The 23,304-nt window shown below is 49.0% G+C and overlaps 1 protein-coding gene across 3 annotated transcripts in view; it reads left to right on the forward strand.

The window, feature by feature from the left end:
* hells (helicase, lymphoid specific) overlaps positions 1-23,304 on the forward strand; it is a 104,051-nt gene that overhangs the window by 56,709 nt on the left and 24,038 nt on the right. For 2 of the 3 annotated variants that reach the window (XM_072478787.1, XM_072478789.1), the window contains 2 exons: positions 17,963-18,121; positions 19,104-19,255. In XM_072478787.1, the coding sequence (XP_072334888.1) occupies positions 17,963-18,121; positions 19,104-19,255 (311 nt within the window). The remainder of the gene's footprint in view (positions 1-17,962; positions 18,122-19,103; positions 19,256-23,304) is intronic. The other variant, XM_072478788.1, reaches the window with a different exon arrangement.

The following is a 23,304-nucleotide window of genomic DNA, read 5'->3' on the forward strand; positions in this document are numbered from 1 at the left end:
GTTTTAAGTCGCCTAGATCTTATGTATGCTTTTTTCATCTTGGCTAGTCTCACAATTCCACCTGTCATCCATGGTTCCCTAATCTTGCCATTTCTATCCCTCATTTTCACAGGGACATGTCTGTCCTGCACTCTAATCAACCGTTCCTTAAAAGACTCCCACATTTCAAGTGGATTTACCCTTAAACAGCTGCTCCCAATCCACATTCCCCAGCTCCTGCCGAATTTTGTTATACTTGGCCTTTCCCAATTTGGCACTCTTCCTTTAGGACCACTCTCGTCTTTGTCCATGAGTATTCTAAAACTTACGGAATTGTGATCGCTGTTCCCAAAGTAATCCCCCACTGAAACTTCAACCACCTGGCCGGGATCATTCCCCAATACCAGGTCCAGTATGGCCCCTTCCAGAGTTGGACTATTTACATACTGCTCTACAAAACGCTCCTGGATGCTCCTTACAAATTCTGCTCCATCTACGCCTCCAACACTACATGAGTCCCATTCAATGTTGGGGAAGTTAAAATCTCCCATCACAACCACCCTATTGCTCCTACATTTTTCTATAATCTGTCTACATATTTGTACCTCTACTTCACACTCGCATTTGGGAGGCCTGTAGTAAAGTCCCAACAATGTTACTGCACCCTTCCTATTTCTTAGCTCTACATATATTGCCTCAGTGCTCCAATCCTCCATCGTGCTCTCCTTAATCACAGCTGTGATATAATCTCTGACCAGTAATGCAACTCCTCCACCCCTTTTCCCTCCCTCTCTATCCCTCCTGAAGCATCTATACCCTGGGATATTTAGTTGCCAGTCTTGCCCTTCCCTCAACCAAGTCTCTAATACCAATAACATCATATCCCAGGTACTAATCGAAACCCTAAGTTCATCTGCCTTACCTGCTACACTTCTCGCATTAAAACAAATGCACCTCAGACCACCTGTCCCTTTGCGTTCATCATCTCTTCCCTGTCTACTCTTCCCCTTTGTCACAATGAGTTTATTACCTGGTACCTTACTGGCTTTAGTTGCTGCCTCTTTACTGACCTCTAACTTCCTAATCTGGTTCCCATCCCCCTGCCACATTAGTTTAAAACCTCCCCAACAGTGTTATCAAAAGCACCCCCAGGACATTGGTTCCAGTCCTGCCCAGGTGTAGACTATCTGATTTGTAATGGTCCCACCGCCCCCAGAACCGGTTCCAATGTCCCCAAAATCAGAACCCCTTCCTCCTGTACCATCTCTCAAGCCACGTATTCATTCTGACTATTCTTGAATTTCTACTCTTAACTGTCTCGTGGCACTGGTAGCAATCCTGAGATTTTAGGTCCTACTTTCGAGATCCTACTTTGTAACTTATCTCCTAAGTCCTTAAATTCTGATTGTAGGATCTCATCCCGTTTTTTTTACCTATATCATTGGTGCCTATATGCTCCACGACAACTGGCTGTTCACCCTCCCCCTTCAGTATGTCCTGCAGCCGATCTGAGACATCCCTGACCCGTGGGCCCGGGAGGCAACATACCATACGGGTGTCTCGATTTCGACCACAGAAACGCATGACTACTCCCCTTACGATTGAATCCCCTATGACTATAGCCCTGCCAGTCTTTTTCCCACCCTTCTGTGCAGCAGAGCCAGCCACGGTGCCATGAACCTGGCTACTACTGCCTTCCCCTGGTGAGTCATCTCCCCCTACAGTATCCAAAACGGTATACCTGTTTTGGAGGGAGATGACCGCAGGGGACACCTGCACTGCCTTCCTGCTCTTTCTCTGCCTTTTGGTCACCCATTCCCTATCTCCCTCACTAATCCTAATCTGCGGCGTGGCCAACTCATTGAACATGCTATCCACGACCCCCTCAGCATCGCTCCAGAGCCGTCACGCGGTCTAACAGGAGCTGCAGCTGGACACACTCCCCGCACATGAATACGTCAGGGGCATCGACCGCGTCCCTGAACTCCCACATTGAGCACGAGGAGCATCAGACGAGTATGAGATCTGCCATTTTTACACTTTACCGTAACTGATTACAAATATAATATCAAATAATGAATAAGTGAAAGGAATAAAGATTTTACTTGCCAATCACAATACTTGCCAACACACTGATGCACGATCCGTTGCACAAAGGCTAAAATTGGGTAAAACTGTGGCTTTATTACAATCAGATGCGTGTACTCCTGCTGCAGCTGGCGAAATGGCAGGGCACTGGAGGTCATGCATATTTATCCAGTTCTCCGTGGGCGGAGCCAGCCGACTTGTGCTACCGGCGAACCTGTAGTGCAGGTCCTACCTTACATCTCCTATTACAGTGGTTCACCACAGTCACCCCCTGTTAAAAATGAGTCCGGCGGGGGTGACGTGAAACTATATACAATTAGTGCAAATATGTACAGTGGCAGGGAAAGAAAAGTCTATGTTGATGGTCCGGAGTCCGTCAGAGGTTCAGCTGGTCTGGTGATGTGGTGTTTCGTTGGGAGCGGCGTAACGGTGGCACCGATGGCAGCGGTGGTGGCGATGCAGATGCTGGCCAGTCATCGGGGAACTCCGGGAGCGTGGAGAAGACCTCTTCATCCTCTTGTGCGTAAAAGGGGAGGGGGGAGGGGGGTGCTCTGGTGGGGTCAATATTGGCGGCGAGGTGGGGGGGGGGGCGCATTGGTGGGGTTGTGTGTTGGGATGGAACCTGACGGTGCCAGGTCCCTGAGTGAGACAATATCTTGGCGGCTGTTGGAGAACTCAACGTAGGCATATTGAGGGTTGGCGTGGGGCAGGTGAACCCTGTCCGCCAGGAGGTCCGCCTTGTGGAGTTGAATGTGCCTATGGAGATGGACCGGTCCTGGAGCAGCGAGCCAAGTCGGGAGCGACACATCTGATGTGGACTTCCTGGGGAAGGTAAAAACACGTTCATGGGGTGTGTTATTAATGGCAGTGCACAATAGTGACCGGATGGAGTGTAGAGCGTCAGGGAGGACCTCTTGCCAGCGAGAGGCTGGGAGGTTCCTGGACCGTAGGGCCAGCTGGACGGCCCTCCCAACCGTTCCATTCTCCCGTTCTACTTGCCCGTTTCCCCGGGGGTTGTAGCTGGTCGTCCTGCTGGAGGCTATACCCATGCTGAGCAGGAACTGACGCAGCTCATCGCTCATGAATGAGGATCCCCTGTCACTGTGGATGTAGGCGGGGAAACTGAACAGAGCGAAGATGGTGCTGAGGGCCTTGTTGATGGTGGCAGACGTCATATTGGGGCATGGGATGGCGAAGGGGAATCTGGAGTACTCATCGACCACACTGAGAATGTCCGTGTTACGGTCGGTGGAGGGGAGGGGCCCTTTGAAATCCACGCTGAGGCGTTCAAAGGGGCGGGAAGCCTTCACCAGGCGCGCACGGTCCAGCTGGTAGAAGTGCGGCTTGCACTCCGCACAAACCTGGCAGTCCCTGGTGACTGCCCTTACTTCCTCGACAGAATAGGGCAGGTTGCGAGCTTTGACCAGATGGTACAATCGAGTAACCCCTGGGTGACAAAGGCTGTCGTGAAGGGCCCGGAGTTGGCCCACTTGTGCGCTGGCACATGTACCTCGAGCGAGGGCGTCTGGGGGCGCATTGAGTTTACCAGGACGATACAAGATCTCGTGATTATAGGTGGAGAGCTCGATTCTCCACCGCAAGATATTATCATTTTTGATCTTGCCCCGCTGTGTGTTATTGAACATGAAGGCTACCGACCGTTGGTCCGTAAGGAGAGTGAATCTCTTACCAGCCAGGTAATGCCTCCAATGCCGCACAGCTTCAACGATAGCTTGGGTTTCCTTTTCGACGGATGAGTGTCGAACTTCAGAGGCATGAAGGGTGCCGGAAAAGAATGCCACGGGTCTGCCTGCCTGGTTTAGAGTGGTGGCAAGGGCGACCGTCTGAAGCGTCGCTTTCTACTTGGAAAGGCAATGACTCGTCCGCTGCGTGCATCCCGGCCTTGGCGATGTCTGCTCTGATGCGGGTGAAAGCGTGTTGTGCCTCTGCCACAAGGGGGAATTGGGTGGACTGAATGAGTGGGCGGGCCTTGTCCGCATAGTTTGGGACCCACTGAGCATAGTAGGAAAAGAACCCCAGGCAGCGTTTGAGGGCCTTGGGGCAGTGGGGGAAGAGGAAGTTCCATGAGGGGGCGCATGCGGTCGGGGTCAGGCCCGAGAACTATATAGCGGAGAATGGCTAACAGTGCTGAACACACACTTCTCTTTGTCAGGTTGAGAAGAGTGGCAGTGCAGAGGAATTTATCGAGATTGGCATCGTGGTCCTGCTGGTCATGGCCGCAGATGGTGACGTTATCTAAGTACGGAAAGGTGGCCCGCAAACCGTACTCGTCGACCATTCGGTCCATCTCTCTTTGGAAGACCGAGTCCCCATTTGTGACACCGAAAGGGACCCTAATGAAGTGGTAGAGGCGACCGTCCGCCTCGAAGGCAGTGTATGGCCGGTCCGACTTCCGGATGGGGAGCTCGTGGTAGGCGGATTTCAGGTCAATTGTTGAGAAGACCCTGTACTGTGCAATCTGATTGACCATATCAGAAATGTGTGGGAGGGGGCACGCGTCAAGCTGCGTGTACCGATTGATGGTCTGGCTGTAGTCCACGACCATCCTGTGTTTTTCCCCAGTTTTAACCACTACCACTTGGGCTCTCCAGTGGCTGTTGCTGGCCTCGATAATAACCTCCTTAAGCAGCCGCTGGACTTCGGACCTGATGAAGGTCTTGTCCTGGGTGCTGTACCGTCTGCTCCTAGTGGCAACGGGCTTGCAATCCACAGTTAGATTGGCAAAAAGGAGGGAGGATCGACCTTGAGGGCCGCGAGGCCGCAAACGGTAAGAGGGGGGTAAGGACCCGCCGAATTTGAGGGGTGAGGCTCTGTAGGTTGCAGTGCAAGGCCAGGCCCAACAGGAGTGCAGTGCAGAGATTAGGAAAGACATAGAGGCGGAAGTTACTAAATTGTACGCCCATGGTACGCACATTGCTGGGTCGGGACAAGATGGCGGCTCCCATTGTGCGTCTAGCGTGGGGGAGGGGCGGTAGTGGGCACGATTGCAGCGACAAACGCGGGCCTGGCACACAGCCGCGAAGTGGCCCTTTTTACTGCAGGCTTTCCAAACTGCAGTGCTGGCCGGGCAGTGTTGGCAGGAGTGCTTCTGCTGACCGCAGAAGTAGCAGCGGGGAACCCCGGGGTACGCGGATCGGCGTGCGGCGCAGGTGTATTGGGAAGGCAGGGCCTCTGCTGAGGAGGTCGTCGGTGGGGTCCAGGAGGGGTAGGAAGGAGTAGAAGGGTGGGCAGCGCGGCGGGAGGGGTACGATTGTACGTTACGGGATGCAACTATCATGGAGAGCGCCACGGTTTTCGTCTCCGCCAGTTCGAGCGTGGCCCCTTCCAGTAATCATTCTCTGATGCGGTCCGACGCAATCCCCATCACAAAGGCATCGCGCATGAGGAGATTTGCGTGTTTGGCGGCCTTAATGGCCTGACAGTCACAGTCCCGGACGAGTGGAATTAGGGCCCGCCAGAAGTCTTCGATGGACTCAGCAGGTAGTTGCGAGCGGGTGGCGAGTACATGCCTGGCGAAGAGCGTGTTTGCCTTCTGCGCGTAGTGTTCCTTAAGGAGTTCCATTGCTTTTGTCTAATTCGTGGCGTCTTGGATCAATGGGAACACGCTGGAGCTCAGTCTGCAGTACAGGACGTTTATCTTCTGAGCCTCCGTTGGCTCGGGGTCCGCAGCCTTGATGTAGGCCTCGAAACATGCTAGCCAGTGAGTAAAGTCTTTCCTGGCGTCGGGCGAGTGCGGATCCAGCTGCAGGTGATCGGGCTTAATTCTGATATCCATTTGGTGGAAAATCTGACTAATAAATTGATGCACGATCAATTGCACAAAGATTCAAGTTGGGTACACCTGTGGCTTTATTACAGTCAGATGCGTGGCCTCCTGCTGCAGCTGGCGAAATGGCAGGGCACTGGAGGTCATGCATATTTATACAGTTCTCTGTGGGCGGAGCCAGCCAGCAGGAGCGACCGGCGAACCTGTAGCGCAGGTCCTACCTTACATCTCCTATTACAGTGGTTCACCACACACACGAAGAGTTAAATTCCTCCGAACTACTGCTAATTGGTGCACTTTCCTTACCAGCCAATCAGATCACTGCTTTGTTGTCATGTCACTCTTCAAATTTATCCCCTAAGACCCTGTGGCCACTGTTTAAGCAGCGAAACAGCTAGTTTAAATACTTACCATTCGACTCTAGCTCCGCTCACTCCAGCTGGATCCGCGAAGCAGCTAGTTTAAGTACTCACCGCTCGACTCTGTAGCTCCGCCCACTCCAACAGCTGAATTCCTGCCAAAAAGTAGGTAGGGGGAGAATAAAAAAGAAAATAGTTTAAAAAGGTGTGGTTACGGTGGGGATTTCGGGCGAATTTTTTGCAACCTTCTGTGTGTGGAGGGGAAGGCTGAGTGTGCCTGGTACTTCTTATCTATCTGTTTGATTTAAATTGCACTATTGTTGGGGATGTTTTTGACTTGTATAGAGTGTGTGCTTAAGCAGGGCTGGTTTGGGGAAGTGGTATGGACAGGGAGAGGGCAGGGGAGCCAGGGAACAATAGGTGAGAGACGCGCTGGCGCCGAAGCTGGGAGCCACCAGGCTAGCTGGGTGGGCTAGTCAATGGTAGCCAGGTTGGGGGGGGGGGGGGTTCATTTAGTTAGACTAGAGCAGGGGTTAGGTGGTAGGATGGTGTTACTGGGGGGGGAGTTGATCTGCTGAAGAGGAATGGAAACTGGACATGGCAACAGTGGGGAGGTCATGGGTGGAGCCGGCCTGGAGACAGGCTAGAGGAAGCGCGACACATGGCTGGAGAGCTGGCCAAGGAAAGGGGATGGCTGATTGGCAAAGGGAGGGGGGGTGCGAATTGCCCCCCAACCAGGCTGATCATCTGGAATGTTAGAGCGTTAAACAGGCCAGTGAAGTTCGCGCATTTGCGGGTTCTAGTCATGCTGCTAGGAGACACACCTGAAAGTGGCAGACCAGGTTAGGGTAAGGAAGGACTGGGTTAGCCAGGTCTTTCAGTCAGGGCTCGACACTAAGACTAGGGGATTGCAATCCTGATTAATAAAAGGGTTCAATTTGAGACGGAGGGTACAGTTGCGGATAGGGGCGGCGGATTTGTTATGGTTAAGGGTAAGCTCGAAGTGGTGAGAGTAGTCTTGGTCATTGTGTATGCCCCTAATTGGGAGGATGTGGATTTTATCAGGAGGTTGCTAGGGAAGATCCCTGACTTGGACTCATGCAAACTGATTATGGGTGGGGACTTTAACACAGTCCTGGACCCGAGCCTGGATCGGTCGTCTTCAAAAACGGTCAGGTTGCCAGCTATGGCGAAGGAACTGAGAGGGTTCATGGAGCAAATGGGGGGAGCTGATCCGTGAAGATTTAGCCACCTGTCGGCAAGGAAGTTTTCATATTACTCCCGCGTCCAAAAGGTGTATTCCCAAATTGATTTCTTTGTTATGAGTAGGGACTTGCTGGCTGGGATGGTGGGGGAAGAATATTCGGCAATTACCATATCGGACCATGCTCCGCACTGGGTAGACCTACGGACTTGTAAGGATAGCTTTCAGCGCCCACAATGGAGGTTGGAAGTCGGATTGCTTGCGGATGAGGTGGTGTGTGAGAGACTTAGGAAATGCATGCAGAATTACCTGCAGGTAAATGATACCAGAGAAGTCTCAGCAGCAGTGGTGAGAGGGGAGCTGATCTCAATCTGGGCTCACAGGGACAGGACAGAAAGGGCAGAAACGGACCGACTAGTTCAGGAAATTTTACGGACGGACAGGAGCTATGCAGAGTCCCCGAGGCCAGAGTTACTCACGAAACGACAGAGGCTGCAGGCCGTGTTTGGGGCGCTGACCACCGGCAAGGCTGTCGAGCAGCTTTGAAAGGCAAAAGGAGCAATGTATGAGCGTGGAGAGAAGGCCAGCAGAATGCTCGTGCAACAACTAAGGAAGAGAGAAGCGGCTAGGGAGATAGGAAGGATAGCGGATGGGAAGGGAAATTTGGTGGGGAACCCGGCAGGGCTGAACAAGGTGTTTAGGCACTTTTATAGTTAGCTGTACACTTCGGAACCCCCAGGGGACCGGAGTGGATGACGCAATTTCTGGACGGACTGACCCTCCCAAGAGTAGGTCGGGGGTTGGTAGACGGCTTGGGGCCCTGGTTAGGATCGAAGAGGTATTGGGGGGGCCTGAAGGTCATGCAGTCGGGTAAAGCCCCGGGGCCGGATGTGTATCCGGTGGAGTTTTAGAAAAAGTTTGCTGAGATAGTGGGGCCGGTGCTGGTCAGGGTTTTCAACGAGGCAAGAGACAGAGGGGTTCTACCCCCGACCATGTCGCAGGCCACTATTTCGCTGATTCTGAAATGGGATAAAGACCCGGAGGCTTGTGGGTCCCACAGGCCGATCTCCTTGATCAAAGCAGATGCTAAGTTACTGGCCAAGATCTTGACGACTAGAATTGAGTAATTGCGGAGGACCAAACTGGGTCCGTAAAGGGTAGGCAACTGGCGGCCAATCTAAGAAGGCTGCTTAATGTAATCATGATGCCCCCGGAGGGCAGGGAGGCAGAGGTAGTGGTAGCTATGGATGCGGAAAAGGCTTTTGACCGGGTCGAGTGGGACTATCTATGGGAGGTGCTGGAAAGGTTTGGGTTCGGGGAAGGTTTCATTGACTGGGTTAGGCTGTTATATCAGGCCCCAGAGGCTAGTGTAAGGACGAACAGGACATCCGATTACTTCAGACTGTTCCACGGGACAAGACAGGGTTGCCCTCTCTCACTGCTGTTCGCGCTGGCCATAGAGCCGTTGGCAATTGCTCTGAGAGCTTCAAGGGACTGGAAAGGGCTGGTCTGGGAGGGGGGGGTGGGGGGGGGGGAGAGGAACATAAAGTCTTGTTATACGCGGATGACCTGCTGTTATACGTGTCAAACCCAATGGCGGGGATGTCATGGAAATCCTGAGGGAATTTGGCTGGATTTCAGGATATACATTGGACATGGCTAAAAGCGAGATGTTCATAATTCAGGCGAGGGGGCAGGAGAGTAGGCTGAAGGGGTTGCCGTTCAGGCTGGTAGGAGAAAGCTTTAGATACTTGGGGATGCAGGCGGCACGGGACTGGGGCGGGTTGCATAAGTTCAACCTGTCACGACTGGTGGAACGAATGAGGGAGGAGGTTCGGAGTTGGGATGCGCTCCCGCTATCACTAGCGGGGAGGGTGCAGACTATTAAGATGATGATTCTCCCAAGATTTTTGTTGATATTTCAGTGTCTCTCCATTTTCATCCCGAGGTCCTTCTTTAACAGGCTGAATAAAATTATCCTGGGATTTGTTGGGCGGGGAAGTCCCTGCGGGTGAGGAAGGTGACGCTCGAAAGGAACGGGGGGGGGGCTGGCGTTACCGAACTTTAGCAACTACGACTGGGCGGCCAACATAGCGATGATAAGCAAATGGATGGTGGGCACGGGGTCGGTTTGGGAGCGGGTGGAGGCTGCTTCATGCAGGGGCACCAGTTTGGCAGCCCTGGTTACAGCGCCTCTGCCGCTCCCGCCAGCGTGGTACTCCACCAGCCCTATAGTGGTGGCGGCCCTGCGGATCTGGGGCCAGTCGAGGAGGCATATAGGGGAAGTGAGAGCATCGGTGTGGACCCCAATCTGCGGCAATCACCGATTTGCCCCGGGGAACATGGACGGTGGGTATCGAATGTGGCGGAGGGTGGGGATTGCGAGGGTGGGTGATCTGTTCCTGGAAGGGAGCTTTCCGAGCATGAGGACGTTGGAGGAGAGGTTTGGGCTGGCGGGAGGGAATGACTTTAGATACTTACAGGTGCGGGATTGCATGCGCAGACTGGTGTCGTCCTTCCCATGCCTCCTGCCAAAGGGGAGGCAGGACAGGGTAGTTTCTACGGGAGAGGTAGGTGAGGGTACAGTCTCAGATATTTACAAGGAGCTAATGGGAGCAGAGGATACACAGACTGAGGATCCGAGGCTTAAGTGGGAAGTGGAGCTCGCCGGTGGGGGGGGGGTGTAGGACGGTATTTGGGCAGACGCTCTGGGTAGAGTAAACACAACCGCACCAGGCTCAGTCTGATCCAGTTTAAGGTCGTGCACCGGGCCCACATGACGGTGGCCCGGATGAGTAAGTTCTTCGGGCTGGAGGACAAGTGTGCCAGATGCGCCGGTGGGCCGGCTAATCATGTGCACATGTTCTGGTCGTGCCCTAGACTCGAGGGGGGGGGGAGACACGGGACACTGGCATGGATTCGAGGACATCATATAACGGGTTTTGAAAACTGGGGTGGTAATGAGTCCTGAGGTGGCAATCTTTGGGGTGTCGGAGGACCCGGGAGTCCAGGAGGAGAAGGGGGCCGATGTCTTGGCCTTTGCTTTCCTGGTGGCCTGGCGATGAATACTGTTGGCATGGAGGGACTCAAAGCCCCGAAGACCGAAGCATGGCTATCAGACATGGCGAGCTTTCTCGGTCAAGAAAAGGTTAAGTCCGCCTTGAGAGGCTCACTATCGGGGTTCGCCTGGCGGTGGCAGCCATTCATTGACTTCTTCGCGGAGAATTAATCGTCAGCGGAGGGGTGGGGAGCTAGGGTAGTGTAGAGTAGGTTTAGGCAGGTCCTTGCGAGAAAGGAGTTGTGGTTTGTACTATGCGTTACTTGCTTTTTCTTTTGTACAGTACTATACAATGTCATTGTTTTATATGCCAAAAATACCTCAATAAAACTGTCTTTAAAAAAAAAATGAAAGCCAACACACCATACACCTTCTTAACAACCCTATCAACCTGGGTGACAACTTTGAGGGATCTATGTACGTGGACCCCAAGATCCCTCTGTTCCTCCACACTTCCAAGAATCCTGCCTTTAACAGTGTATTCAGCATTCAAATTCGACCTTCCAAAATTAATCACTTCACATTTATCTAGGTTGAATTCCATCTGCCACTTCTCAGCCCAGCTCTACATCCTGTCAATGTCCTGTTGTAACCTGCAACAACCCTCAACACTATACAACTCCCCCAACCTTCGTGTCATCGGCAAACTTCCTAATCCAAGTCATTTATAAAAACCACAAAGAGCAGATGTCCTAGAACAGATCCTTGCGAGACACCACTGGTCACCGACCTCTAGATGGAATATACTTTCCATCCACTACCACTCGCTGTCTTCTTTGGGCCAGCCAATTCTGTATCCAGACAGCCAAATTTCCCTGTATCCCGTGCCCCCTAACTTTCTGAATGAGCCTTCCATGGGGAACCTTATCAAATGCCTTTTCTGAAATCCATATACATTACATCCACTACCCAACCTTCATCAATGTGTCTCGTCACATCCTCAAAGAATTCATTAAGGCTTGTGAGGAATGACCTGCCCCTCTCAAAGCCATACTGACTATTTTTAATCAAACTATATTTTTCTAAATAATCATGAATCCTATCTCTCAGAATCCTTTCCAATATTTTGCTCACCACAGACGTAAGACTGATGGGTCTGTAATTCCCAGGGATTTCCCCTTTCTTGAACAGGGGAACAACATTTGCCTCCTTCCAATCATTCGGTACTACTCCAGTGGAGAGTGAGGACGCAAAGATCATCGCCAATGGCGCAGCAATGTCCACCCTTGCTTTCCGTAGTAACCTTGGGTATATCCAGTCAGGCCCAGGGGACTTATCTATCCTGATGCTTTTCAAAATTTCCAGCACATCCTCCTTCTTAATATCAACCTGTTTGAGTCTATTAACCTGGTTCACACGTGTTCAGCTGCACTCGCTCTCTGTTCCTTGCCTCACTTGCACGTGGCATCGGTAGCAATCCTGAGATCACTACTCTGCTTGTACTGCTCTTTGGCTTCCAACCTAACTCCCTAAAATCACTTTTTAGATCCTTATCCCTTTTCTTAGCTATGTCGTTGGTGCCTATGTGCACCGCGACTTCTGGTTGCTCCCCCTCCCCCTTAAGAACCCTGTAGACTCATAGAACATAGAACAGGCCCTTTGGCCCTCGATGTTGTGCCGAGCATTGTCCGAAACCAAGATCAAGCTATCCCACTCCGTCATTCTGGTGTGCTCCATGTGCATATCCAATAACTGCTTGAAAGTTCCTAAAGTGTCCGACTCCACTATCACAGAAGGCAGTCCATTCCACGCCCTAACCACTCTGAGTAAAGAACCTACCTCGGCCATCCCTCCTATATCTCCCACCCTGAATCTTAATAGCTTGTAACAGCTACATCCACCCGAGGAAATATTCTCTGAACGTCCACTCTACCCCCCTTATTATCTTATAAACTTCTATCAAGTCGCCTCTCATCCTCCTCCGCTCCAAAGAGAAAAGCCTTAGCTCCCTCAACCTTTCCTCATAAGACCTATCCTGCAAACCAGGTAGCATCCTGGTAAATCTCCTTTGCACCCTTTCCTATGCTTCCTATAATGAGGTGACCAGAACTGCACGCAATACTCCAAATGTGGTCTCACCAGGGTCATGTATAGTTGCAGCATAACCCCGCAGCTCTTAAACTCAAGCCCCCTGTTAATAAACGCTAACACACTATAAGCCTTCTTCACGGCTCTATCCACTTGAGTGGCAACCTTCAGAGATCTGTGGACATGAACCCCAAGATCTGTGTTCCTCCACATTCCTCAGAACCCTGCCGTTGACCCTGTAATCTGCATTCAATTTTTTTTCTACCAAAATGAATAACCTCGCACTTATCAGGGTTAAACTTCATCTGCCATTTTTCGGCCCAGCTCTGCATCCTATCAGTGTCTCTTTGCAGCCTACAACAGCCCTCCACCTCATCCACTACTCCACCAATCTTGGTGTCATCAGCAAATGTACTTGCCCACCCTTCATCCCCCTCCTCCAAGTCATTGATAAAAATCACAAATAGCAGAGGACCCAGCACTGATCCCTGTGGTACACCGCTGGTAACTGGTCTCCAGTCTGAAAATTTTCCATCCACCACCACCCTCTGTCTTCTATGTGATAGCCAGTTACTTATCCAATTGGGCAAATCTCCCTCTATCCCACACCTCCTTAATTTCTTCATGAGCCGACCATGGGGAACCTTATCAACTGCCTTACTAAAATCCATGTATACGACATCAACTGCTCTACCTTCATCTACACACTTAGTTACCTCCTCAAAGAATTCAATCAAATTTGAGGCAAGACCTACCCTTCACGAATCCGTGTTGACTATCCCGGATTAAGCTGCATCTTTCCAAATGGTCATAAATCTTATCCTTCGGGACCGTTTCCATTATCTTCCTGACCACCGAAGTAAGATTAACTGGCCTATAATTACTAGGGCCATTCCTATTCCCTTTCTTGAACAAAGGAACAACATTCGCCACTCTCCAGTCCTCTGGCACTATCCCCGTGGACAGCGAGGACCCAATGATCAAAGCCAAAGGTTCTACAATCTCATCCCTTGCCGCCAAAGAATCCTTGGGTATATCCTATCTGGCCCAGGGGACTTGTAGACCCTCAGGTTTTTCAAAATTGCTAATACATCCTTCCTGACAACATCTACTTCCTCCAGCCTACCCGCCTGAATCACACACACATCCTCAAAAACATGGCCCCTCCTTTGTGAACACTGAAGAAAAGTATTCATTCAACACCTCTCCTATTTCTTCTGACTCCATGCACAAGTTCCCACTACTGTCCTTGACCGGCCCTACCCTCACCCTGGTCATTCTTTTATTTCTCACATAAGAGTAAAAAGCCTTGGGGTTTTCCTTGATCCGACCAGCCAAGGACTTCATGCCCCCTCCTAGCTCTCCTAAGCCCTTTTTTCAGTTCATTCCTTGCTACCTTGTAACCCTCAAGCGACCCTCCTGAACCTTGTTTTCTCATCCTTCTGTACTCTTCCTTTTTCCTCTTGACAAGACATTCAACCTCTTGTGAACCATGGTCACAAGGCCATTTCCTCCCTGCCTGACAGGGACATGCCTATCAAGGACACGCAGTATTTGTTCCTTGAACAAGCTCCACTTTTCATTTGTGCCTTTCCCTGACAGTTTCTGTTCCCATCTTATGCTCCCTAATTCTTGCCTAATCGCATCATAATTACCCCTCCCCCAATTATAAACCTTGCCCTGCCGTATGGCCCTATCCATTGCAATAGTGAAAGACACCGAATTGTGGTCACTATCTCCAAAGTGCTCTCCCACAAACAAATCTAACATTTTGGTCCGGTTCATTACCCAGTACCAAATCCAATGTGGCTCTTGTCGGCCTATCCACATATTGTGTCAGGAAACCCTCCTGCACACACTGTACAAAAACTGCCCCATCCGAACTGTTCGACCTATAGAGGTTCCAATCAATCTTTGGAAAGTGAAAGTCACCCATGACAACTACCCTGAGACCTCCACACCTATCCATAATCTGTTTTGCAATTTCTTCCTCCACATCTCTATTACTATTTGGGGGCCTATAGAAAACTCCTAACAATGTGACCGCTCCTTTCCTATTTCTAACTTCGGCCCATATAACCTCAGTAGGCAGACCCCCTTCAAACTGCCTTTCTGCAGCCGTTAAACTATCCTTGATTAACAGTGCTTCTCCTCCAGCTCTTTTACCACCTTCCCTACTCTTACTGAAACATCTATACCCTGCAATTTCCAACAACCATTCCTGTCTCTGTAATGGCCACAACATCGTAGTCCCAAGTACCAATCCACGCTCCGAAGTTCACCTACCTTATTCCGGATGCTCCTTGCATTTAAGTAGACACACTTCAGCCCTCCTTTCTGTCTGCTGGTACACTCCTGCGACCTTGATACCCTCCTCAGTACCTCACTACTCTCTTTTTCATAGCTTGTTTTCCCAGCCCCCTGACAAATTCGTTTAAACCCCCCCGAAGAGCCATAGCAAATTTCCCTCCCAGGATGTTGGTGCCCCTCTGGTTCTGGTGCAAACCGTCTTGTCTGTACAGGTCCCACCTTCCCCAGAATGTGCTCCAATTATCCATGTACCTGAAACCCTCCCTCCTTCACCATCCCTGCAGATCCGAGAGATCCCTGGCCCTGGCACCTGGGAGGCAACATGCCTTCTGGGGAGGCAACATGCCTTCTGGGGAGTCTTGAAGGGGAACGGCCACGAGGGATCCCTGCACTGTCTGAACGTTCGCTTTCCTTCCCCTGACTGTAACCCAGCTATTCTTGTCCTGTACCTTGGGTGTGGCTACCTCGCTTGTGACTTAACTGTAAAAACGGTGACTATTAAACATTTTTATAACTTCTGCAGTTAATGTACAGAATCCACCATTAAAGGACTGCAGAAACAAAAGGACAAAGAAAAGTACAGCACAGGAACAGGCCTTTCGGCCTTCCAAGCCCGTGCTGATCATGATGCCCTAACTAAAAACAAAACCTGCCCTTCCTCAGTCCATATCCCTTTATTTTCTCCCTATTCATGTACTCATCCAGGTGTCTCTTAAATGTTGCTTTTGTGCCTGCTTCCACCACATCCTCTGGCAGCGCGTTCCAGCCACCCACCACTCGCGTGGAAAAACCTACCCCCCACATCTCACCTTGAACCTGTGCCCCCTTGTAATTGACACATCTATCCTTGGAAAAAGCCTCCGACTATCCACCCTGTCTATGTCTCTCATAGTTTTGTCGACCTCTTATCAGGTCTCCCCTCAGGCTCCGTCTTTCCGATGAAAACAATCCTAGTTTATTCAACCTCTCCTCATAGCCAACACCCTCGAGACCAGGCAACATCCTGGTGAACCCTTTTTGCACTCTTGCCAAAGCTTCCGGGCCTTCTGATAATGTGGTGACCAGAACTGCATGCAACACTCCAAATGCAGCCTAACCCAGGTTTTATATAGCTGCAACGTGATTTCCCAACTCTTGTACTCGATGCCCCATCAAATTGCCTGCATACATTTGAGATATTTTATCCATTTTTTTCTCTTCAGCCTGTTTAACTGGAAAAAGTTTCAAATTTAAATAATGAAAAAAACTCAACCTCAAGAAGACTTTTTTTTCAAATCCGCTGAAAGTAATCTGGAGCTATGAATTAGAACAGGTTTTGGCTGATGATATATCAAATTTTAAAATAACAAGTACTTGATTTCCATTAGAGAGGTTGGTGCACAGACAAAGCAAGTAACTCAGATAATCTGAACACTTTTTTAATACTCTATTCAAAACTAATAGGATTTTTCTCAGTGGAGAAGTTTTCAGTGAAACATTGAGTAAGAAAATAATTAGGAAACTTGATTGGACCTGACATTCCAGCAATCATTCTTAATTCTTAATAAGGTTTGCTCTACCACTGCAGCTGGTGAAAGAGGGGAAAATCCAGGAACCTGGTGTCTTGAACAATGAATTCCACGTTTACCCAAATTCTTTGCAGTAATGATTTTCACCCCTTCTCCTACTTCCACACATATATGGAAAGTGCATAAAACAAATCGGGAGGCGATGGCGTAATGGTATTGTCACTGGACTAGTAATCCAGAGTCCCAGGGTAATACTTGCTCAAATTCCATCACAGCAGATGATGAAATTTGAATTCATATGAAAATCTGGAATTAAAAGTCGCGTTATGGTTATGAAAACATTGTTGTAAAAACCCTAATGGCTCACTAATGTCCTCCTTTTAGGGAAGGAAATCTGTCATCCTTGCCTGGGGCCTACATCTGATCCACTGGCGCAGTTTGAATCTTTTTATTGCTCTTGAACTCGAGGGCATTTTATTGAATCATAGAATTTACAGTGTAGAAGGTGGCCATTTGGCCCATCGCGTCTGCACAGGCCCTTGGAACGAGCACCCTACTTAAGCCCACACCTCCACCCTATCCCAGTAACCCCACCTAACCTTTTGGACACCAAGTGGCAATCCACCTAACCTGCACTTCTTTGGGCTGTGGGAGGAAACCCACGCAGACGCGGGGAGGAAGTGCAAACACCACACAGTCAGTCCCCTGATGATGGAATTGAACCCGGGTCCCTGGAGCTGTGAGGCAGTGCCGCCGTGCCGTCCAATGCTGATGACGTCCATTTCCATGAATGAGGTTTTAAAAAATCATATATCCTGCTCTTCACTCCATGTCAGCTCTCTGAAAGAGAATTTAACTAGCCACAACCGAATTTTATTTCCTTTCCGGTGTTTATCCAATTTAATTTTTTAAGAAATCTGTTTCCGCCGCATACTCTGCCAGTGCACTGCAGATCCTCACCACTATTTATGTTGCTCATGTCACCATTGGTTCTTTTGTCGATCACTTTAAATCAACGTCCTCAAGGTTCTGTGGCTTTCCTAGACCTCTCATGATTTTAACTTCTATTAGATTTCCCCTCAATTTTCTCACTTTTCCAAGGAGGGCAATCAAAGCCTCTTCATTCTACCCATGCAACTGATGATCTTTTCTCTAGTCATTCTTGTAAATATTTTCTGCATCCTCTCAAACTTTTGACATTCTTCTCAAAATGCAGTGTCCAGAATTTGACACAATACTCAATTTTAACTGAACCAGTATTTTATAGAGGTTCTTCATAATTACCTTGCTTTTTTATGCTGCTTTGATTTGTAAATTCCAAGATCCTATATACCTTTTTAACCACTTTCTCAACCATTAAATACATAATGTAATATTCCTATCTGTGACTTGCAGCAAGCAGTGCCCTGGGAGATTTGCATGTCTTTGTTTCATGCCTGAGACTAGTTTGTGCCCAGTCCAGACCCATGGGTTACTGACTCATGAGTGCTTCACAATGAATTCTCATGAGCAGTGAAGTTCACCAAAACCCTGTGGGATCTCCATAAATGGTAAATCCTGGGGGATAGCTGCTATCCAGCTGCATGAAGTCTGTGCAGTTGTGTTTATCAAATTCTAGATGGAATATTATTTGTGTTGCAGATCTTAACTCCGTTCCTGCTGAGGAGATTGAAATCTGATGTCACTCTGGATATTCCTCCAAAGCGAGAGATTGTGGTTTATGCACCTCTAAGCAAAAAACAAGAGTCCTTCTACACGGCCATAGTCAACAAGACCATTACAACGCTGGTGAGACAGGAGGTATGCGAGCATTATAAAACAGTGGTGAGATGTTTCATTTCTCTTGTAAGGGCCCTTCCTGTTGATTCCCTTACTTCCGATTTCTTTTACTTTGTCTTTATCGTTTTTGGTCCATGGATCGTTAATGGAGACATCCTTTAAGTCGAGCAGAGGAAGTAAGGATAAAGTGTCAAAGTACTACACTTGTGTTATAAAGTTTTGTATTTTGGGCAGAAGAACCCAGATTTTATGGCACCCAAGAGATTTGGGGGGGGGGGGGGGGTTGTTTCGATTGGTTGGTTGGTGGTCAGTGGATTGGCCAGGGTCAGTGATCTGCCTGACCACCGACAGCAATTGGTTCCTGTCCGGTGGGAATTTTCAGAGAGAACCCAGGAGAAGTCACTGGACCCTCGAGGTGGAAGCAGCTTCTCCGCTCTCTCTCTGCTCTGTTGCCTGCTGTCTGAAGGCTTCTAGACACTGAAAGAAGAAGCAGTTTCTTTCTCAAATGCTGGCTGCCTGCTATTTCTGTGAGTCTACAGTGAAAAACATTACAAGCTGAAAGAAAGATAATATCCATCAAAAAGCCTAGACTGGCAACCTAGAAGACGACCATCTGAAACAAATACTCTTGGCCTTCTACTTGCATAATTATTTTGGAACCCCCATTTCCCATGTGGGTGTGTTATATATAGAGGGTAGGGTGAGTTAAGGTTGGGGGGGGGGTTTAGAGATTAGATAGTAGTTAACAGTTGTACATGTTGCCTATTTAATTATAGTTACTGTTGATAATAAAAGTAAATTGTGTTTAAATTTACAAACCTGGTGACTAATTGGGCAGTCGAAGACCTTGGGTATTTTAAAAATAAGAGTTCATTTCAACCGTGCTGTGACTCCCGCTCAAATGGGGCTAGAATTGACTGCGCACTGGCCCAGGTGTTGTAATTCTCTGTTGAGGTTTAAAGTTTGCTGCAATTGTTTATTCTTCTCTCCCATCCCCAAACAGCCCGAGCAGGAGAAACCACAGCTGACCCCTACCGGTCGACCAAAACGTCGAAGCAGGAAGCTGGTGAATTATACCGAGTCTGATGATGGTGATTTGGAGAAGATGATTGCTAGGATGCAACAGAATGCCCATGAGCAGAGGTTGGTGATGAGGTGTGGGTTGTCCTGATGAGTCCTGAACATTAACACTGCTTTATACTGACTGATGACTTTATGAATTGGGTGTCTGCATTCTCTCTTCTGAGTCAAAAGGTTGTGAAGTCACTCTGCACCCTGGCACATAATCTAGGTTGACACTTCAGTGCAGTCCTGGGGGAAATTGGCACTGTCAGAAGTGCCATCTTCTGGTGATGAAGGTAGTGGTTTGGGCACATGTGATGTGGATCTGTTGTCAACTATTTGAAAAGGAACCAGAAACATTGTGTCCCTTGGTCAATATTCACCCTTTAAGTGCCATCAGAAAAATGAGTGACTGGTTATCCATTTGCTTTCTGTGGGATCCTGCTTTGCATACATTTGTAATGAAATTCACCTGTATGATAAATCATTTGCTTATGAAGTGTTTTGTAAGTTCTCGATATATTTATATCGAGGCAAATAGATGCATCTTGTAGATAGTACACATGGCTGCCACTGTGTTTTGGTGGTGGAGTGAGTGAATATTTGTCAATGGCTCCCAATCAAGCGGGCTGCTTTGTCCAGGGTGGTGTCGAGCTTCTTATGTGTTTTGGTCTCCACTCGTGCAGGTAAGGGGAGAGTATTCCATTACACTCCTGACTTGCGCCTTGTAGTTGGTGGACAGGCTTTGGGGAATCGGGTGAGTTACTCGCTGCAAGATTCCAAGCCTTTAACCTGCTCTTGTAGCCAAAGTATTTATCTGGCTAATTCAGTTTCTAGTTGATAGTAACTCCCTGGATGTTGATAGTCGGGGATTCAGTGATGGTAATGCCGTTGAATGTCAAGGGACAATGGTTGATTCTCTCTTGTTGGAGGTGGTCATTGCCTGGTACTGCATGGTATGTATGTTACTTGCCACTTGTCAGCCAAGCCTGAATATTGTAGAACATACAGTGCAGAAGGAGGCTATTTGGCCCATTGAGTCTGCACCGACCCACTTAAGCCCTCACTTCACCCTATCCCTGTAACCCAATAACCCCTTCTAACCTTTTTGGTCACTAAGGACAATTTATCGTGGCCAATCCACCTAACCTGCACCTCCTAGGACTGTGGGAGGAAACTGGAGCACCCGGAGGAAACCCATGCCGACACGGGGAGAATGTGCAGACTCCGCACAGACAGTGATCCAGCAGGCAATCAAACCTGGGACCCTGTCGCTGTGAAGGCACAGTGCTATCCACTTGTGCTACCCTGCTGCCAGTGAAGAAGGATTGCTTCAGTGTATTGAGGAGTCGCGAATGATGCCAAACATTGTGCAGTCATTAGTAAATATACCCACTTCTGACCTTTTTATGATGGAAGAAAGGTCATTGATGAAGCAGCTAAGATGGTTGAGCCTGGGACATTATCCAACACACCCTGCCCACGGTCCCCCGGCTGCAGTGGGTACCCCAGACACCTGCACATTATGTTGCGTGGACTGGGTGCTAGTCCCCTCCCCAGTGCACTCCCCCACCTCTGGTCCCTGAAATGTCCCTGGTGCCCCTGGATATTTGGAAGTTGGTCGCTGCACATGTGTTGTTGCTCCTTGCAGTGTTCAGGCACAGTGTCGAAGAATCACTTACTGATTGGAATGGTAGGCAACAACTCCCACATGCTACATGGCACGCAGACCCACGGGAATCCACTCGGGTGCTGTGAAGTGCTCACTTAACTACAATTGCCAATTCCCTATTAGCAATAGTTTTCAGCTGAACTGCCAGAGGTCTCTGTGGTCGGTGGGACATACATACAGGCAGGGACTGGGGTTGGCCCCCTTATGGGTACATGCGATACAAGGAGGTTCTACTTGCAGCTGGAGCTTGATAATTAGTTAATTGGAATAGGCCAATTTTCAGAGGCGAGTGCCACAGTATAAAGGTGAGCCAGCTTACAGTGTAGACTTTGTTTGCACTGAGTGCTGAATTTGAGTGCTAGAGTGAGAGTTTGGTGACTGAGGGAGTTGGGTGAGAAGGGAGCAAGATGCTCCTTTCATTTTGTTTACACTTCCTCAAAAGAGCGTGAAGAGAGCCCTGGGAGTTTACAGAGAGTGCAGCTGACTGGGAGCAGAGTCTGAGGGTGGTGTTCCAGTTGGTCCACAGGGCAGCTACATTCTGTAAGGTAAGAGTTGTTTGTTTTTGAGGTTTTAAAATTTTTTATTTTTCGTGTTTGTTTTGTTTTTTTTGGGGCAGCAAGCTATCATTCTTTGATTTCGCAGAATCACAATTTTCGAGGGTTCACTTGGGAGAGTAGCAATAGTATACATATGTTTTTTTTTTTAGGGGCCTAACGGGTGCTTAATCTTTTTCCCCCTTTAAATCTCTTTGTGAATTCAGATCAGAGGGGATGGAGGCTAGGGCAGTTGCATGCTCCTGTAGGATATGGGGCTGGTTTAGCACAGCTGGTTTTTAAAGCAGACCAAGGCAGGCCAGCAGCACGGTTCAATTCCCTTACCAGCCTTCCCAAACAGCTGAACACGTGGCTACAGGGCTGGTGCAGGAGGGACGGCTTCAGATATGTGGATCATTGGGGTATCTTCTGGGGAAGGACGGATTGCACCTAAACTGGAGGGGCACCAATATCCTGGGTGGGAGGTTTGCTAGAGCTCTTCGGGAGGTTTAAACTAGTTTGGCAGGGGAATGGGAACCAGAGCTATGGATCAGAGGATAGGGTAGCTGTTGAACAGGCAGAAGTAGTGTGCAGCAAGTCTGCGAGGAAGGATAGACAAAGTTGCATTCAGTGGAATGGGTTAAAGAGTGTCTGTTTCAATGCAAAGAGTATCAGGAATAAGGGAGATGAACTTAGAGCATGGATGAGTACTTGGAACTACGATGTTGTGGCCATTACGGAGACATGGATTTCACAGGGGCAAGAATGGTTGTTAGATGTTCCGGTGTTTAGATTTTTTCAGAAGAATAGGGAGGGAGGTAAAAGAGGAGGGGGAGTGGCACTGTTAATTAGGGAGTGCACCACAGCTGCAGAAAAGGAGGTAGTTGAGGAGGATTTGTCTACTGAGTCAGTATGGGTGGGAGTCAGAAACAAGAAAGGATCAGTCACTTTATTGGAAGTTTTCTATAGATCCCCAAAACCAGCAGAGAGGTGGAAGAACAGATTGGGCTGCAGATGTTGGAAAAATGCAGAAGTAACATGGGTGACTTCAACTTCCCTAATATTGACTGGAACCTCCTGAGTGCAAATGGTTTGGATGGAGCAGATTTTGTCCGGTGTATACAGGAAGGATTCCTGACTCAATATGTAAATAGGCCGACTAGGGGGGAACGAACCAGGCCAGGTGTCAGATGGCTCGGTGGGAGAGCATTTCGGTGACAGTGACCACAACTCCTTGACCTTTACCATAGTCATGGAGAGGGATAGGAACACACAGTATGGGAAGGTATTTAATTGGGATGGGGAAATTATACTGCTATTAGACAGGAACAATAAAGTGGGAACAATTGTTCTTGGGGAAATGCACAACAGTTATGTGGGGATTGTTTAAGGAGCATTTGCTGCGAGTGCTGGGTAGTTTTGTCTCACTGAGACGAGGAAGGAATGGTAAGGTGAAGGAGCCTTGGATGACGAGAGAAATGGAGCTTCTAGTCAAGAGGAAGAAGGAAATTTGCATAAGATTGAGGAAGTAAGGATCTGACTCTGCTCTAGAAGGTTACAAGGTAGTCAGGAAAGAACTCAAAAATGGACTCAGGAGAGCTAGAAGGGGGTATTAAAAAGCCCTGGCAGGAAGGATTAGGGAAAACCCCAAGGCGTTCTACACTTGTGAGAAATAAGAGGATGATCAGAGTGAGAGTAGGGCTAATCAGGAATAGTGGAGGGAACTTGTGCCTGGAGTCTGAGGACATGGGGGAGGCCCTAAATGAATACTTTGCTTCAGTATTCATTAGAGAGAGGGACCTTGTTGCCCATGAGAACAGTGTGAACCAGGTTAATAGACTCAAACAGGTTGATATTAAGAAGGAGGATGTGCTGGAAATTTTGAAAAGCATCAGGATAGATAGGTCCCCTGGGCCTGACTGGATATACCCAAGGTT

This window comes from Scyliorhinus torazame, chromosome 16 (genome assembly GCF_047496885.1).
Source record: "Scyliorhinus torazame isolate Kashiwa2021f chromosome 16, sScyTor2.1, whole genome shotgun sequence".
Lineage (NCBI taxonomy): Eukaryota > Metazoa > Chordata > Chondrichthyes > Carcharhiniformes > Scyliorhinidae > Scyliorhinus > Scyliorhinus torazame.